At 38.1% G+C, this 19,184-nt stretch overlaps 2 protein-coding genes across 3 annotated transcripts; one reads left to right on the forward strand and one right to left on the reverse strand.

Moving 5' to 3' along the window:
• The first annotated feature begins 11,368 nt into the window (after positions 1-11,368).
• LOC142624514 (putative calcium-binding protein CML22) lies at positions 11,369-15,321 on the forward strand. Of its 2 annotated transcripts, XM_075798101.1 has the most exons (6): positions 11,369-11,627; positions 13,159-13,231; positions 13,968-14,207; positions 14,307-14,506; positions 14,618-14,792; positions 14,949-15,321. In XM_075798101.1, exons 2-6 carry the CDS (start codon positions 13,222-13,224, stop codon positions 15,068-15,070), a joined length of 747 nt encoding a protein of 248 aa, XP_075654216.1. In that variant the 5' UTR covers positions 11,369-11,627; positions 13,159-13,221; the 3' UTR covers positions 15,071-15,321. The 2 variants fall into 2 exon arrangements, with proteins under 2 accessions (XP_075654216.1, XP_075654215.1); XM_075798100.1 differs by lacking the exon at positions 13,159-13,231 and having other exon boundaries at positions 11,472-11,627.
• Positions 15,322-15,368: 47 nt separating this feature from the next.
• LOC142624513 (receptor like protein kinase S.2) lies at positions 15,369-18,172 on the reverse strand. Its single transcript, XM_075798099.1, has one exon. It carries the CDS (start codon positions 18,098-18,100, stop codon positions 15,596-15,598), a length of 2,505 nt encoding a protein of 834 aa, XP_075654214.1. The 5' UTR covers positions 18,101-18,172; the 3' UTR covers positions 15,369-15,595.
• Between the last annotated feature and the right edge of the window lie 1,012 nt (positions 18,173-19,184).

Genomic DNA, 19,184 nt, shown 5'->3' on the forward strand with positions numbered 1-19,184 from the left:
TCGGCTCCATAAGTCATGGAGAAGGGTGTTTCACCTGTGGATCTTCGTGGTGTAGTCCGATACGTCCATAAGACATGTGGCAGTTCTTCTACCCACCTCCCCTTAGCGTCCCCCAACCTCTTTTTGAGTCCACTCACTATTACCTTGTTGACAGCCTCGGCTTGCCCATTTCCTTGCGGATAAGCCGGAGTGGAATATCTATTCGTGATGCCCAGATCACAGCAGTATTTCCGAAAGGCTTTGCTATCAAATTGTAAACCATTATCTGAAATGAGAGTATGAGGGATGCCGAACCTGGTAACGATATTTTTCCATACAAACTTTTTTGCTTCCATGTCTCTGATATTTGATAATGGTTCGGCTTCAACCCATTTGGTGAAGTAATCCGTTCCGACGAGGAGCCATCGCCTGTTTCCTGTTGCTTTGGGGAAGGGTCCAACAATGTCTAAGCCCCATTGAGCAAAAGGCCAAGGGCTAGATAGAGGATTAAGGACTCCTCCTGGTTGATGTATATTTGGAGCGAATCTTTGACATTGGTCACACTTCTTCGCATAATCCTGCACCTCCCTCTGCATATTTGGCCACCAATAGCCCTGAGTAAGGGCTCTGTGAGTTAAAGACCTTCCCCCTGTGTGACTTCCGCAAATCCCTTCGTGTAACTCTTCCAAAAGTAGCTCCGTTGCCTCGGGGTGCATACATAACAAATATGGTCCCGAAAAGGAGCGTTTGTACAATTTCTGGTCCTCGGATAACCAGAAACGAGTGGCCTTTCTGCGAACTTTGTCTGCTTCAGCCTTTTCTCCGGGCAGGATGTCATTTCTGAGAAATGTTATTATCTGATCCATCCAACTAGGCCCCGTCCTAATTTGAAGAGTTTGAGTGGAGTTACCAACCATCCCTACGGGTTTCAACAGATCTTCAACAAGGATAACTCGTGGTAGACTTTGTGCCGAGGACGTTGCGAGTGTGGCTAATGAGTCGGCATGGGTATTGCCACATCTGGATACATGTAATAGTGAAAAAGACGTAAATTTAGATTGCATACACTTGACCTTGGTTAGGTATCCTTGCATTCTGGAATCTCTTGCTTCTAGCTTCCCTTCTACTTGGCCTACCACCAATAGTGAATCTGAGAACATTTGCACCGTCTTCCCTTCCATTCTATGAACCATGTTCATCCCTGCGAGGACGGCCTCATACTCTGCTTCGTTGTTGGTGGCCGAGAATCCCGATCTCAAAGATTTCTCAAAAATAATTCCCTCCGGAGACATCAAAACTAGCCCTATACCAAATCCCCTTTGATTTGCTGCTCCATCAACATGCACTTTCCATAATGGAGGCTCTTTGCATGAAATCATGCCTACTAATTTTTTACCCATGCCTGATCCTTTATTATAGTCTTCTAACGAAGGCTCAGCAAATTTTGCCACAAGATCCGCGATGACCTGCCCCTTTATAGAGGTGCGAGGCATATATTTGATGTCAAAAGCTCCTAAGACAGTTCCCCATTTGGCAATTCTTCCCATATAATCCGCACTTCGCAGAATCGATTTAAGAGGGAGTTGTGTAAGGACAAAAACCGTATGAGATTGGAAGTAATGGGGAAGTCTTCGTGTAGCATGGACCACCGCCAAGATAGCTTTCCCCAGTGGCAAATAACTCAGCTCGGCCTCATGCAGAGACTTGCTTACATAATAAACCGGTCTCTGGATGTTATTATCATCTCGGATAAGAACCAAACTAACTGCATGGTTTGCCACTACAATATATGCAAACAGAATTTCATCAACTTCTGGTCGAGACATAACGGGCGGTTGCGAGAGATATTCTTTAAGCTGTTGGAAAGCCACCGTGCACTCCTCGGTCCATTCAAAGCCCTTCCATTTATTCAACAATTGAAAGAAAGGTCTGCATCTGTCCGCGGACCGAGATATAAATCGGTTGAGAGCAGCGGTCATACCTGTTAGCCTCTGCACTTCTTTAGGATTCCGAGGTGGGTGTAAGTTGTTTATCGCCTTAACCTGAGCAGGATTCACTTCAATTCCCCGGTGAGTCACCATATAACCTAGAAACTTGCCCGATCCCACACCAAAAGAGCATTTAGAGGCATTTAGCTGCAACTTATACTCTCTTAGCTTTTGAAAAGTGTTGCCCAGATCTTTCAGATGCGCCAAAACTTCCTTACTCTTTACTACCATATCGTCCACGTATACCTCAATAGTTTTTCCTAGCTGTGCCTCAAACATTCTCGTCATCATCCTTTGGTAGGTAGCCCCTGCGTTTTTCAAACTAAAGGGCATTACCTTATAATGATAATTTCCCGTGGGAGTGACGAATGCAGTCTTCTCCTGGTCCTCAACGGCCAAAGGTATCTGGTGATAACCCTAGAAAGCATCAAGAAAACTCATTCGAGGATGTCCAACAGTAGTGTCAACCAATTGATCAATCTGAGGCATTGGGAATGAGTCCTTCGGGCAAGCCTTGTTTAAATCTGTGAAGTCCACACAAACTCTCCACTTCCCATTCTTCTTTTTCACCACCACCGTATGGGCTAACCATTCAGGATAAAACACTTCTTTGATAGCACCTGCTTTTTTGAGTTTGAGCACTTCCTCTTTTACGGCTTCGGAATGTTCTTTGGAGGACCTCCGAGGTGGTTGCCTCCTCGGTACCACAGCTGGATTGACCTTTAAATGATGACATATGAAGCTCGGATTAACCCCAGGGGCTTCATACGCATTCCAAGCAAATACATCCATATTTTTCTTTAAAAATAAAATCAGCTCCGTCATCTCTTCCTGTGGCAATTGAACTCCAACCTGAAAGAACTTCTCAGGGTCATTGTCTATGAGAATTTTCTCCAATTCTTCACATGCCACTTCATCTATCTTGGCTGCGGCAAGAGACTTTGATTGCTATGCTTCTTCGTCAACCGAGGCCGAGGACTCTGGCTCTGGTCGACGCAGTATTGCAGCCGTGACACACTATCGAGCCACATATTGACTCCCAAGTAACTCCACCACCTGGTCTCCAGAATGAAATTTAACTTTGACATGCAAGGTTAAGGAAACAGCCCCTAACGCATGTAGCCAAGGTCTCGCTACAACAGCCGTATAGGGAGAATAAGCATCGACCACGATGAAATCTACGTCTACCACCTCCGAGCCTGATTGCACAGGCAGTCTAATTTGTCCCTTTGGAACGACAGCTCTTCCTTCGAAGCTTATCAAGGGTGAGTCATATGCCGTAAGATCTTCAACTCTTAATTTCAAGCCTCTAAATAGGTCAGGGTACATAATATCTGCGCCACTGCCTTGATCAACCATTACCCTCTTTACATCATAGTCCCATATTCTTAAGGTTACCACCAAGGCATCATCATGAGGCTGGATAGTCCCCATCTTGTCCTCTTCAGAGAAACTTAGAACTGGTAGGATGCTCGCCTTAATTCTCTTTGGTTGATCCCGCGACTCTTCGGCCAATGTTCGAGCCACAGACATTACCCTGAAAGGAGCTGAGCCAGTCCTTCCAGGTGCCGCAAAAATCACATTGATTATACCTAGAAGAGGTCTCGACGAAGGGCCGTCGTGGTTTGCCACTCCTGGTTGGCTTCCTCGCCCATTAGGCTGGTACAGGAACTGCTTCAGCTTTCCCTCTTTAACCAATTGTTCCAAATGATTCCACAAAGTGCGACAATCCTCGGTGGTATGACCCCTCTCCTGGTGATAATGGCAATGGAGATTTTGGTTACGACTCAAAGGGTCCCCTGCCATTTTACTTGGCCATTTGAAGTAAGGCTCATGCCTTATTTTTTCCAATAGCTGCTGCACTGCCTCTCTGAAGATGGTGTTGACCACTTGTGGGGGTATGTGACCAGCCTGCCTAGAAAAATCCCTTGCAGGCCTATTGTTGTTGTATCTGTCCGACCTGAAATCCCTCCTTTCTTGTGGGATAACCTTCGCTTTGCCTTTTCCCTGCTGCTGATCTTCCTCAACCCTTTTATACTCGTCGATGCGATCCATCAGTTGACGCACGCTTCTGACAGGCTTCTTTGTCAGGGACTTCCTCAAGTCATGCTTCGTCGGTAGGCCGACCTTGAAGGTCCTTATTGCTACATCATCGAAGTCTCCGTCAATCTCGTTGAACATTTCCCAATACCTGTCCGAATACGTTCTCAGGGTTTCCCCTTCCCTCATGGCCATGGATAATAAAGAATCCAATGGCCGAGGAACTCTGCTGCATGTGACAAAGTGAGAACCAAATGCTCTAGTGAGCTCTTTGAAAGAACTAATGGAGCCTGCCTTCAAGCCGTCAAACCATCTCATGGCCACGGGCCCCAGGCTAGAGGGGAAGATCTTGCATATCAAGGTCTCATTTTTGGAATGCACTGCCATTCTCTGGCTGAAATGGCTCACGTGCTCTACAGGATCCGTTCGACCATTGTAAATAGTGAAGGCCGGTTGTGTGAAACGCCGAGGTAACCTCCCTTCCTCCAACCTGCACGTGAATGGTGACCTGGAGATTTGGTGCAACGCCCTACCCATTGTGTCGTTTCCCAAGCCCCTAGAGGAGTAGTCTCTGCCACGCCTCCCATGCAGATTGTATTCCCTGGAAGAAAAAGATTCACCTGGGGGAGTCTTGGATCTCTGCCCGTAATTGTCATCCTCGGATCCCTCCGAAGAGGGGTCAGACACCGAAGGAGTGCGCCTTCGCTTTTCGTGACGCAATTTTCTTTTTAGGCCGTCAATCTCCTTCTGCATGGCCCTGGCATTCCTCTCATAAGGGACTCTACTTCCTCCTTGTGAATGGCTCGCACTTCTGATGGTGTGCGTAGTATGTACACTACCTTCCCGGTTCTCTCCCTGATCAGGATGCAAGGAGTGATCCTCATGCTGGGAGCCTACGGACTTCGCCCTGCGTTGTGGTCCCGATCCTACCATGATGTTCTAAACTTCCCTAAAGACTAAATTCCCATAGACGGCGCCAATTGTAGGGACACAATTCAAATTCCCAAACTATGACTAGAAGGAAATGGGCTTGAAAGACCTTTTTTTTACAATAAATTTGTAGAGGATGGGTTTGTAATCTAGATTTCAAGGATGGTTTAGATAATAAGGAAAAGAACGGGCTTTGGGCCCAATGGGACAAAATAAAGAGTTGTTTGCAAGAGTAAGACTGAGAATTCCTCCTCGGACGAAATCCGAGGATAGTTTCTAATAGTATTTCCTCAAGTTTAGATACAAATATTGATTATCATATACTATTGGTCATTTTTCTTACTGAAAAAGCCTCCCCTTTCCTCGTATGTCTTCCCCTTCATTTATACTTCTTTTTCTTCTCTTCATCATCTTCCACCTCATGGTTACAATACTGATTTCGGATACTTGCCCCATCAATTCTTCCCTAAAGCCCGCTGGGGTTAGGGACCAAGTTCCAAACTCCATGTTCAGGTCCCATCCTTCCATCTATGCAGTTAGCGTATCAATTTACAGAGCTTTTAATGTATGGGCGGTGGTAGCAGCTTTACCTTAGATATTCCACCGCTCTCTCTATTGTCCTCCACGTGTACTGTGTATTCCCGTAGTCGTAGGATTCTTCATAACATAACCTGGGGACACTAAACTTCTCTTCCTATGTCCTCGGCTTAACAATCCGAGGACACATCTTCTCCTCGGACGTAATTGGTCATTTGTTTATCATATCTTTACTTGGCATTTCTTTATGAGATACATTGAGATACTCCAAGATCTTTTTGATGTCTTCGGATTTGGGTTTCTAGCCCAAAAGACTTTGTTGGGCCATCCTAGGTAAATTACTGGGCCCAATGCCCCTAAAATTACTTTCTTATGTTTTAAGTTTAACCTCATGCCCCACCCAAATCATTAAGTTATCAATTCTGAGTTAAAAAGTTGGACTAACCCAGTGGGCATCTATGGGTAGAAAAATCTACCCGTGGCCTGCTTTACTGGGCTATCCACAGGCGCCAATAATACCGAGTTGGATTTGATGACCCTTAGCCACATTACTCCTTTTTCCTAACATTTTTTTTTTTTTTGTAAATCAAATATAAAGAAATATTAAAATTTTTACAGTATATAATAATGGAGGTTCTCACTTTCTTAACTCTTCTTCCCTATGATTCTTCGACTTGCCGTTACTCTTTATCCAACTCTTTATCTCCATTTCTTTTTACTCTTTTATCTCCATTGTTTTTATATTTATTTTATTACTTCCTTTTTCACCTCTCTCACTTTAATTCCATGATATTTCTACAACAAAAAAGGTGATCTCTCTCTCTCTCTCTCTCTCTCTCTCTCTATATATATATATATATATATATATTCAATTTCTTATTTTTTGAGGTGGATTTACTATTGTTTTTTGCCACATTTGCAGTGAATTTCGTGTTCTTTCTTGTAGCTTTGTTTTAGGTTGAAACATTTTAGTGTTTTGATTCCCCATCACAAATCCTCTCTCTTATGAATCTTGTTTGAATTTAGTTTGGGTTAATATACATTAATCAAGTTTAAGTTAATATTTAGCTATTTTTGGAAGTGAGATTATGAGTTTGGGAAATGCTAATGAATACTTTTAGAGTATTGGTTAATAATTCATTTAAAGAAAGTTTTTACAGGAAAAGAAAAAAAAAAGTAATTAATATTTTGACAGTTTTTTTTTTCATTTTTTTTAGAATTGGTGTAAAAAATTTCCTATAATAGATTGTTAATCAATGCCCTAAGGGCACTCGTTAGCATGATTCTATGAGTTTATATCAAAACACACTCAACTTGGCTATGTATTTATGTCTAGCAATAATTTGAGAAATTGATTATTATAAATTCTATCATTTATGACTTTGATCTCATTTTAATTTTGGTTTGTTATATATTTTTGAGATACCTTTTCTTTGTTTTGGAAATTAGGGATAAAAAGTTCGAATTTTTTGAAGTGATTTTTTGCCCTATTTGATTTTAAATAGTGTTTTTGTTAGCTTTGGGGTCCTTAAAGTGCTTGTTTCATTTTTTTTATTTTTTATGTTTTACTGAAGAACAAAGTAGGGTAGACTCACAGAGTATACGTACACTAAATCAATTATTACAAAGAAAGCTAAAAACAAAATAAAAAATAAAAATGGAGAGCAATAAGATGAGCCGTGAGCAAAAATTCTGGGAAGATAGAGAAAAAGTATTTTATTTTATTTTATTTTTTTTGCCTTTTGTTATTAGGGATATATAATCTCTCTTGACAGATTTCAAGTGATGAGCATTATATTATTGATGAAATTTTCTGCTATTAATTGAGATTTTAATTTTGTGAGGATTCTTTATTTTATTTTATTTTTATTTGGCTAAATTATGAATTACACTTTATAACTTTTCCTAAAATTCAATCCAGTTTTTTAACTTCACTTTTGTTCAATTCAGATATCTAAAATTTAATTTTCTTCCATTCAATTTTCCACTAGTCTCCATCAAAATTGTGCTTTTAGTGACCCTTAAAACAAAGCAGTTTTGATTTTTTTTAAAAAGTTTTTATAATTAAAAAAATATGAAAATTTCATAAAAATGCATTTAAAAAATAATATTAATTTTATTTTCAAATCTTTGAAGAATTGAAAAAAATACTGGGAAATTTATTTATAAGAAGTAGCAAAAATTCAAGCAGCTCATCTTTGAAATTCAACCCAGATCCAAGCCATGGGTTCTTGAGAGAGATGTGGGTTGAGTCGGTGGACTGTATCTCTTTCGCCCATCCATGGGTTCTTAACAATTTATTAGTTTCTCATCACTAATAACAAAACCAACATAATCACACAAAAATAAGGTAATGGGAATCACTAAAATTTTTCATAATCCCACTAGTAGTTGTTTTCTGTATAAAATAGTTTTGAAATATCAATTAATTTCAGACAAATTAAATAATAAATCTCACTTTTATATCCCTTAAGATATACTCCAATGTAATCTTAAGAGAAAAAAAAAAAACCATACACAATGAAATAGATTAAATTATAATTTACATCCTTCATGTTATTGGTAATTTTGATTAAGCTCCTTAAAGTTTAAGAATTTAGATTTGTACCCCATACCTTATATATCATTTAGATTGAAGTTCTTCTCTTTATATGTCATGTTGGAATATTTTTATATAAAATAAAATATTTTGATTAATATTTGATTTAAGTGATTTAATATTGATTCATTTTAATTAATTGGGTTTAACCATTGCCTTAATTGGCTGGTTAATGTCAAACGATTTTTGTAAGGTGCACAACTATTTTGTTACCGTTGTGTATTTTGTTTCCAGTTTTTTTTTTTTTTTAGAATCAATACCAAAAGTTTTATTAACTATGGTTGTGAAAATCAGCCTGAGGTATATCTGCAATCTTTGGTGGTTTATCTTTCATCCAGATTCGTAAAAAAGAAAAAATTTTGAAAAAAAATTGCTCGTCTCGCAAGCGAGTGAACTACAATATTCCAGTGCATGAGAATACGATAGGATAGGGAAATGAGAGGCTAGATACCGTATATCGTTTACAATATAACCCAATTGTGAAAGACTATGAGAGTTTGTTTTTAGAGCAATTATAAGAACCTCTGAGTCACCTCTAAAACTCCTTTATTGAGACCTGTTTCAAGTGCCAACTCCATTTCTCGTCTTGCTGTCAAAGCCTCCACTTCTATGGCTGTAGTGGGGAGGGTGATTCGCTGCGACAGAGACACCATAACCTGCCCCTCACTGTTGAGGATTATCACCCCAATTCCTGCATAATTCTCTGCCTCGAAGAGAGCTCCATCGAAGTTAATTTTGTATTGCAAGTGCTTTGGTGGCTGCCACTAAGTTGGAGGTCTCCCCACAGGTAATACCGTGGAGGTATTATGCAGCGAAAAGTCTCGTAGTCTGCTGCGGGCTCGATGTATGAGTTGTGCGAGAGTGTCATAGCTCTTGCCTAACCTTAACTCATTTCTTCTCTTCCACAGAGCCCACACCACCATAGCAAACAACTCAGGATCTCTGTTTTCCGCCAAAAGACAACCTATGAGGTCATGAAAGTTGTCGTTTGCCGTAGACTGTACTGATTCCATGCTGGTACCGTGAGCCAAAGTTCCTCCAATTTCGGGCAGAGATAGAGAGCATGGAGAGAATCTTCATGCTGCGATTGGAAGTGATCACAGTAATCCGTAGTGATGATTTTTCGTCTCAGTAAATTTTGCTTCGTGGGAAGGGATTTTTTTGCAGCTTGCCATACCAGATTTTTTACTTTGCTTGGTACCTTAAGATTCCATATACCTTGCCACAGTGGTTTGAGCAAATGAGTGTCGAACTGTCCAGGTTGCTGATTTTGGTTCTCCATCTGCAGAAAGCGGTATCCAGTTTTGATAGTATATGCACCAGTGGCATTGTGAGGCCAGATTAGTTCATCGGGTTGGTCCGTATGGCAGAGAGGCATGTTTTTCACCATTGTTGCCTCGAAACTCAGTAGTGTTTTATCTATCAATTCTGTCTTCCAACCCCTGCGTTCTTCATCAATGAATCATCTTAGTTAGTTGTGATTTGTGATGGACAAAGTTTGTCAGCAAGTTTACAAACTAAGCTGATATGGATGTGAATTTTGACAAGTAGCATAGTTTGATTACTCTCTGCAAAATTTTTAAAAGATTAAAAATAATAGATATGTCATCAATCAAGTGTGTGTTTGGCTCTGACTTAAAAAGCCAGTTTATTTTACTATTTGTTATTATTTATGGCCACATTGCACTTTTTAGTATTATTCATGGGTCCAACTGTACTATTTCAGCTAACTTTTACTTTTATCTATAATACTTTCAACAAAAAGTTTTCACCTTCAACAAAATAAGCGGATCCAAACAGACTCCAAATGTTTTAATTTCAACTTTTTGTAGTCTAAAATTATGTATAAAAAATAAGTTTATGAATCTAACAATAAATGACATTCAATTAGTACCAAATTTGACATATATGTTACAAATATAAATAATATATATTTAACTATTAAAATTTTAAAATATGTGACGATGTTAACTTATTATTTTTTTTAAAAAGTAAGAAGTATAATTTTAAGCTACAACTAACTACTTGTGCTTAAGGGTGTTTGCGGTACGGTTTTGTTTTGGGCCATTTTTAGCATCACACTTTGCGGTGCAGTTTAGCTAAAACCATAACTACACCGCACCTTATTTTTGCGGTCACATGTACAGTGCAGTGTGGTGCGGTGTGGTTTAAAGTTAAGCCAAAACAATAACCACACCGCATCTCATTTTTGCGATCACATATGCGGTGCAATGTATGAGATGCGGTTTGAATGATTTGAAGTTGGTATATTTTTCAAATTTTAGGTTTTTTCTACCCAGCTCAAAACTAATTTTTCTCTTTGTTTTGGTCAAAGTTTTAAACTATTGAGCTAGTTTTTATTTTTTTAAAACTAGGGTTATTAAACTTTTAATAATATATTTAATATTAAAAATAATTAAATATATTAATATATAAATAAGTGCGGTGTGGTGCGGTTTAAGTGGTTTTTTTATTATAAAATCGCAAACTGCACTGCACCATGTAGGGCTGTAAACATGCCAAGTTTTGTTGAGTAGTAAATGTTCAAGCTCGGCTCGACAGCAAAAGTAGAATGTTTAAGTTTGGCTTGAGTTTGATACGAGCCTACAAATAATGTTCAAGCTTGAGTTTGTTATAAAGTATAAAAACTTGAGCTCAGCTTAGCTTGGCTTGACTCATTGGTTAAGCCAAGCTCGAGCTCAATATCAGTCCAAACTCAAACTCAATATCATGTTTTTGAGCTTGAGATCCAACACAAGTATATTATCAAGCCTATATCAAGTTTATTATCTAACTTATTTGGTTTGGATGAGTGATCTCAACTTATAATTAATTAAAGTCTTAGAAAGATATGAGTTTACTTGTCAAGATGATATTAATTTTATTACCAAACTCATAAATAAGCCTTGACTCAACTTATTTTGTTACTTTTGTATTGAGTCTTGGTGTTCACAAGTTTGTTCATGAACAATATTTTTTACTTGGGCTCAGCTCATTTATTGAACAAGCCTAAAACCAAAGTTTAAGCTTGGCTTGTTTATAAACAAACAAACATAAACGAGTTTTTTATCAAGCTAAGCCTGAGCTGTTTATGAACGGCTTGGTTCATTTATAGTCCTAGCACCATATAATGTGGTGCAATGAGGTGTACTATTACTTTACGGTGCGGTACGATTATACCATTTTACAAATAATTTTGGTACAATTTTTTCAATTTATGCTGTTTATACAGTTTGGTGAACGCCCTACTTCTACCGCTGCTAATCTTAAATCATACTAAAAAGTAAAGAAGAGTACTTGAAAAGAGAGGCATATTATATTTTAATTAAGAACTACCTCCTGTCAAAAGCAAAGAGCAAAAGCAATAATGGCATCTCCACTTTACAAGAACCATTTTACTTCTCTTCTGCTTTTTGGTTGCTTCTCATTTTTGCCCATAAGCCTTGCCTAATATATATTATTATTCCTTGCAAACCTTTTCATCTCTTGAAAAAAAAAAAAAAAAAATCAAACAAGCTCCTTCCGCTCTGACATCATGAAAGTTTTTTCACTGGGTATGTCTTTCTTTCTTTCCGTTAATTTTTTTAAAAAAAATAATTTTTGGGTGCTCTTCAAGCTGGAAAGCCAAAAAATGGATGGAGTGTTATTCTAATTTTATCTTTCTGAATATAGTTTGTTGGGCGAAGTGTGTGATCATATATTTTGGCCAGTTATCAATTGACATTTGTTTCATAGTATATGGGTGTATTTTCTTGTGATTGATTGACAAGATTCAGGTTGGATTGGATTGTTTACGTACATGCACATATATGTTCACTTTTTATAAAGATGAAGAACAATTCATTTTTACCATATCTTTTGGTGGTTGCTTGATAGCTTATATACTATAATAAATAGTATGGTGTTGGAAGAAACATAAAAGGAGAAAATGATTCTCAAATTTGCTCAAAAAATTCTCTTTGGTGTATTTTCCTTTCTGACATCCAAATAGAGGGTTGGGTTCTATGGATTTATTTAAAACTGGAGTAACTGAGTGTTAATGTTGAGATCAAGAGACATATTTCAGAGTTATTGACTCTGGAAAATACATGGAAGTGGCTATGTATGTATTCTAAATCATGTACAGTGGATGATTCATAAATCTGGGTGGTCCGTATCCGTATGTGGCAGTCTAATAGTCTACCAACTATGGCTATGATTTCATATTTGGAATGCTCATCAATAAAATAAAAAGCAAATTATATGTTAGTAAATGATGAAGTGAATTAGCAGCTCAGATTGCTGGTTCAGTGGAGAATCTTAAAAGTTGGCATTTGAGCTTGCGATACATGATATAGATATTCATAATAAGATTTGGGAACTTAAGACCATCATTGTGATATCCTGGATTGTATGAATTTGGATTGTGAAGGCTTACGCATGTTTATGTTGAGTCTCACATCGGGTGCATACTATTACTAGGTTGATATGGGTTATATAAGCAACTGCAGGGTAGTGGACTGCAGGGTTATATAAGAGATTCATATGAAAGTTTGTGTTGAAGTAAGTTTCTCATTAATCATTGCTCAACATAGGGTAGTGGTGTCAAATTGTAATGTTGATGAATGGGTAGAAAAGCTGTGAAGCTATATTCTCTTGAAGATAAAACCATCCTCTGTCAAAAAATGTGTTCTTTGACAAAGAGTCTCCAGTGTCTCTAGGTCATTCTGTTGGCTTGCAAATTCATGATTATCGACCCATTGAGTTAGGTTTAATCTATATGCAGATCTAATAGGAGCTGCAAGAGCCTTACTGTTTTAGTCTGGGCTAATTCCCTTTATGGACCCAGTAAAGGGGACATGCCTCTTTGGTGTAGTATGGACTTTGACTTTTAACTTGAAGTTTTCTACTAGCTATTTTTTAAAAAGGTCAATAGGAATGTCTATAAGTCAGTAAGTGTCTCATTGAATATATTTGGAAGATAAAAATAATCTTTATGTACAAGCACACAGAGAATAGCAGAGAGTTGTGTACTAAACTATTTTTTATTTCTCAATATTTACTTAATTGCATTTGATTGACACATATTATCAACAAATATGATAGGTCTCCTAACATATAGTTCTTTCCTTTAACAACACGACACTCATCAGCTGAATTGATAAAGAAATGCATTCAGGTAATTCTCTTACCCAATTGTTCTTTTCTTGATAGACTTCTCCCTCTCTCTTTGCATTACACACGCGTGTGTGTGTGGATAAAAAGTTTTACTTTTCGGCAAAAATGTACGTTATTTACTTCTAAGATCAAAATTCTTCTAACTACACAATCATCAGCAACATACCACCACACCCTCACTGTTGCTATCACCTCAATGATAATTTTGCCAAGAGTAAAATTATTAACTCCATCAGCATAATAACCAACATCTCTTTGCTTCCAGTGTAAGTACTCTCCACTTATCACACACATGCTTTGTGACTGCTGCTAAAACTGGCACTGAACACACACACACACACACACGCACAAGTTCCATGTCTTCTGTTTCACGACTTGCCTCGGCATCACTACTGCAATTGGCACAAAATTATCATTAGCATCATGACTGCTACTGGTGCCACACGATTGTCATCAGCTTCATAGGCTTTGCAATCTCCAATCCACAGTGACATTCCATAAATGATTGCGTTGCCAGACCATGCTGCTGAGATCATAAAGTCAGAATGAATAATCTGTCATCATTTTCATTCTTGATGTCAAATGTGTGATTTTTGAATGTCATATGGCCATATATGTGATACATCTGATAATGTAGCTGGTGGAACAATTAAGATGTAAGATATGCAGACATGAGCAGTGTCTCATCTTATTTGTGAGCTTTAAATTGATTCCTCCTGCTTGTGTCTCATCTAAAGGCACATCTCAGCCCTGCCCTTCTCTGAAGTCTTTGTCCAAAAAAGTAGGAAGCATGCTTTGCCGTGGTAGTTCAACAAGCAAGTATAAGAGGTTGGATGCAAAGCTTGAAAAGAAAATGGTTGAGGCAAAGAGAGGTTCATCAGGATATCAAAATTTCAAGTCAATTAACAGTATAATTTTGAAATTCCCTCAGTTCAGAGAGGGATTGAAAAACATAGGATCTGTATTTGAGCAGTATGGTGAGTTTCAAGAGGGTTGTTTTCTCAACCTCTAAGCCTTTCCCCCTTTCAAGTTATGAACATTAACTTTTATTGTAAATCTCTCTCTCTCTCTCATAGATGAGGACTCTAATGGAACTATTGACCGAGAGGAACTAAAGAAATGCTTACAGAAATTGCAACTCCATCTGACAGAGGAGGAGGTTGAGGATCTTTTCCATTCATGTGACATTGATGGTAGTGAAGGGATACAATTCAATGAGTTTATTGTCCTTCTCTGTCTAATCTATCTCCTGAAGGAGCCTTCTTCCAATCATACTGTACTCACAATAACTTTATATCAGTTCTTTTGTTTATCTCAGAGTTAAACAATTGCAGTGAATTTTTTGCTAGTCCAATACACATATAATTTACTTCAGATTTTGTTTCAGACATCAAGGTTGGGTTCACCACAGCTTGAAGCGACTTTTGATACCATAATTGAAGTATTCATGTTTCTCGATAAAAATGGTAATGGAAAGCTGAATAAGAAAGACATGGTCAAGGCCTTGAATGAGACATCTCCTTGGGAGAAATCCCCTTCACACATCACCAAGAGCCGATTCAGTATAAAATGCTTCACTGGCTATTCTTTAAATTTTATTTTGTTCTTGTTTTTTATTGCTAATTTTTTTTTTTTTTTTGGTTTGATCTTCCTCAGTTTTCCTTCTTTTTTCCCTCTAATTTTTGTTGATATCCTTGTTTCCTTTTCAAAATATGCAGAAGAAATGGACTGGGACAAAAATGGGAAGGTCAGTTTCAGAGAGTTTCTGTTTGCTTTCATCAATTGGGTTGGAATTGACATGGATGAGGATATGCCTCTTGACAGAAACTTAAAGAAATAGATGGCTGTGTAGAAATTAACATGATGTGAAGACTTGATGAGGTCAGGTTAATCAATGTGTATATATTTAAAGCATTTCAGATATGTAAAAACTTGAGTGCAAAAAAAGATGTAAAAAAAAGATGTTGTCTCTAGTCTATGTATATTTATTGCTTCTTTTGAAATCTTAGAAGTCTGAGACTCGGAGCCATCTTATGTATCACAAAATAATTTTTTGATTTTTTATATTATTCTAAATCTGTTCTTCATGTATTCTTTAGATTTTATTAGAAAATCTTTGTATGAATGGTTCTTGGAAATGGATAGGCCAAAATTTTGGATATAACTATTGTACAAAAAATACACATGAAGATACGTTTCTTTGTTATGATACAGAAAATCTAGCTTAAACAGTAGACAAAAAGCATAACAAGAAAGGTGTGGAAAGGGGAAAAACTAAAGAAAAGAAAACGAAATTAAAGTATCTCAGTTATCAGAATTCAGAATCCAGTTTATCTGCCACTCTTTAATGTCAGTCGGTTGAGTATCATTGTATTCCTAGTGCTTGGATCCTCCTAATTATTGACAAAGAATATGCATTTCTTTCTTTCCATTCTTCCTCGATCTCCTTTTTGCCTTCATCCACAAAGCATTCATCATTCCCATCAAGTATACTTACAATCTGCCTCATGCTTGGCCTTAGTTGCCGGTTGGACCGTGTGCATGCAATTCCTAGCTTTACCATTCTCATCAGTTCTTTGTGATTGTACTCTCCATTCAACCTTATGTCAGCCAGTTCCTCCAATGGTCTTTTCCTTGCCTCAAATTCATGAACTCTCTTCAACAATAGAACCTCTGGCCGCCGAAAGTCAACCGCCATCTGTCCACTAATCATTTCAAGCACCACAACGCCAAAGCTATATACATCAGCCATGGACGTTGCTTCACCAGACTCTATATACTCTGGTGACATATAACCAAATATCCCACGAACTGATCTTCTTGTGTCAGTAACTACATGATGCCCATGTTCGTTTCTTGTTAAAAATTCAGCAAGAGCAAAACAACTGAGTCTTGGGTTCAAGTCTGGATCAAGAATAATGGCAGATGTGGTAATGTTTCTGTGGATAACTTGTTCTTCCCATTCCTCATGAAGATAAAGAACGGCTGAAGCAAGCGATCTGATTATGTTGTATCTGTGGCGCCATCGCAGGACAGAACGGTCAATTCTATTAATATGAGGAAAAAGCAGGTGACTTAGAAGGCGATTTGCTGAGTAATCGTAGACAACAAGCATCTCCCCTTGCTCAGTGCACCATCCACGGAGTTGAACCAAGTTTCGGTGGCGGAGCCTTCCTAAATTTTGTAGTTCGTTTGAGAATCTTGCTCTCAGAGCGGGGCATGTCTTCATGCCAAGCCGCTTCACCAGGACATGGTGACTGTCATCAAGGAAGCCATGGTATGCAGTTCCAAAGTCTAGCTCTGCTACCCTTCGGGATTCTGAGAAATTTTTTGTAGCGGAAATGATTTCCTTGAAGGATATTTCTCGTGGAGTTTCTACCAAGGGAAAAGTAGTCTGCCTGCGACGTGTGCTATCTGAAGAGTTGATGTTGCTGTTCCCATATTCAGCAGTTGCATATATGGTTTCTGCAGTGGCTGTCACATAGTTGGATGAGGTAGGTGTGGTAGTTGTGGTAGAGCTGGCTATCATTGACCCACTGGTGGTAGTAGCATTGCTGCTGCTAGAGTTTGTAGGGGAGGATAATGAGATGTATAGAGGGTGAGATCGAAATGATGGCAGAGCAGGCAGCTTGCCAGACATGTTGCCTGAAAGTGTTTCCACTACCCATTTCATACTTGGCCGTGATTCTGGGCTGTGGAGTGTGCATAGGAGCGCAAGATGGATTAAGCGCTCCATATCTGAAAGACTGTAAGACCCATCTGGTAGCCGATTATCCCCTGCTTGAAGAAGCTTTCCTTCATCAGATAGCCTTCGGATCCAGTCAAGCAAGATTATCTGGTCATCTGGGTATGTGAGATCTACTGCACGCCTACCTGACACCACTTCTAAAACAACAATTCCAAAGCTGAAAACATCGGATTTTGCAGTGGCAACACTTCGTTTTTGGAAGCTCTCAGGTGGCAAGTATCCAATTGTGCCACCAATTCTGGTTGTCTCTGCCAGCCTAAACTGTTGATTTTGAATTGCTGTTCTGCTGGTTTGGTAATGGAGTTCATGTTCTAACCACCTTGCCAAGCCAAAATCACCAAGCCGGGCATTATAATGCGAATCAAGCATGACGTTGCTTGTCTTCACATCGCGGTGAATGATTTGAGTTTCTAACTGTTCATGAAGATAGAAAAGCGCAGCTGCCAAGCCACTGACAATATTACTCCTACGCTCCCAACTGAGAGTTGGAGCTGGCCCCATGTTTTCTGGTCTCCTGAAAAGTATGCGGTCAAGGCTCCGGTTGGGCATGTAGTCGTAAACCAATAACAATTGGTCTTCATGAACGCACCACCCTCTCAGCCGGACAAGGTTCCTGTGTCGGAGGTGAGCAACAGCCACCAATTCAGCCACAAAGGTCTTCTCAAACCGTTCCCCTCTCTCTGCCAAGCATTTCACAGCAACCACAGTTCCATCACTAGGTAAAACTGCTCGATAAACTTTGCCAAAACCTCCACTGCCAAGTACTTCATCCTCACTAAAACCATTAGACCCTATATAAAGCTCAGCAAAGCTGAAGATCCTCGGATTGTCTCCACCAACCTTGTCAGAAAGTTGTATACCAGCCATGTCATGAAACACTACTACTCCGGAATGGTGTTTTCTTTTTGAGTCATGATGATGGTAACAAGAACTGACCCACTTTGAGTCATAAACTCTGCCTAGTAACTCACGGATCAAAGCAAGAATATGATTGCTGCAGTGACGGTAGGGGTGTTTCTTGACCTTCTCATCTGTGGGTTTTTTATGTACTTGTTCATCATCAACCGGCTTGATTTCATCAAAGTCGGCCGGTAAAATGAGGCAAAGGTGGTTGAGCTGCATAGTAATGGGTAGCACTACAAGGCGGAGTACATGGATTTCAAAAAGCTGCGGTGCGGTGCGGTGCGCTGTGTGTTTTCAAAGAGTAATGCTTCTATGCGCGTTATGTTTATGTAATGCTTTTATTATATTAAAAATGCTTTTTTAGTTTTTCTTTTAATAGTAGGTGTTGTCGTTGTGCTCTTAAAATTCAACACGGTTAGGTTGCACGGTTGAATTTGTATTCTTCTATCAATTCTCCAAATTAGAACCTACCCCTTATGATGTCATCAATTTTATTTTTATCTTCTTCTTTAATACCAATTCTTCTTCAGGAAAAAAAAAAATTCAAAAATTTCGACAGACTGTTTCTGTTTTCACATGGCAACAAATTGCCCCACATAGTTATCGTTGAGCTTTCAATTTTGGCAGTTCAAAAAGTTCATGTTTATCTACATGGCATGACAGCCTCTTAATATCAAATATGTAATTTTTTTTTCCTATTTTAGACTTACAATTTTTTTTTTCAAATTTGAGAGAATGTCAAAGAACGGCACCAGAAGAATTAGATTACAAGAATACTTTTAAGACTCTTCTAGAATCGAAGGGTTCATTATATTATGGTTGAATTGTAATTATGTAAATGTATTGATGATTTTAAAAGATATAGGCGTTACGTTTGTCTCACCAATTATTATTATTATTATTATTATTATTATCATTTTTTAAAATAATTTAGTAGTTACAACCAGTGTGAAAGATTTAAAACCTAAATATCTCTATAAGAAATATCAATAAAAGGTGCTAATTAGTTAAATTATAATATTTTTGGCATCTCACCAATTAAAATAGAGTAATATTACTAGTATTGCAAATTTTATTACATTAGACTTACAAATTAATGTGTTACCAATCATAAAGAGACAATTTAAATATTTATTTATGAAGCAGTTAAAATCTACCAATTACATTTATTATCATATCAATTTATAAGTTTCTTATAGTAAAACTTGTTGTATTCATAACATTTTCCATTATAATGCAATTTTCCATTATAATGCTCTAAAGAATGGTTTTTACTTGAATTTTGAATCATATTTCTTTTGAG

Source organism: Castanea sativa, chromosome 2 (assembly GCF_040712315.1).
Source record: "Castanea sativa cultivar Marrone di Chiusa Pesio chromosome 2, ASM4071231v1".
Classification (NCBI taxonomy): Eukaryota; Viridiplantae; Streptophyta; class Magnoliopsida; order Fagales; family Fagaceae; genus Castanea; species Castanea sativa.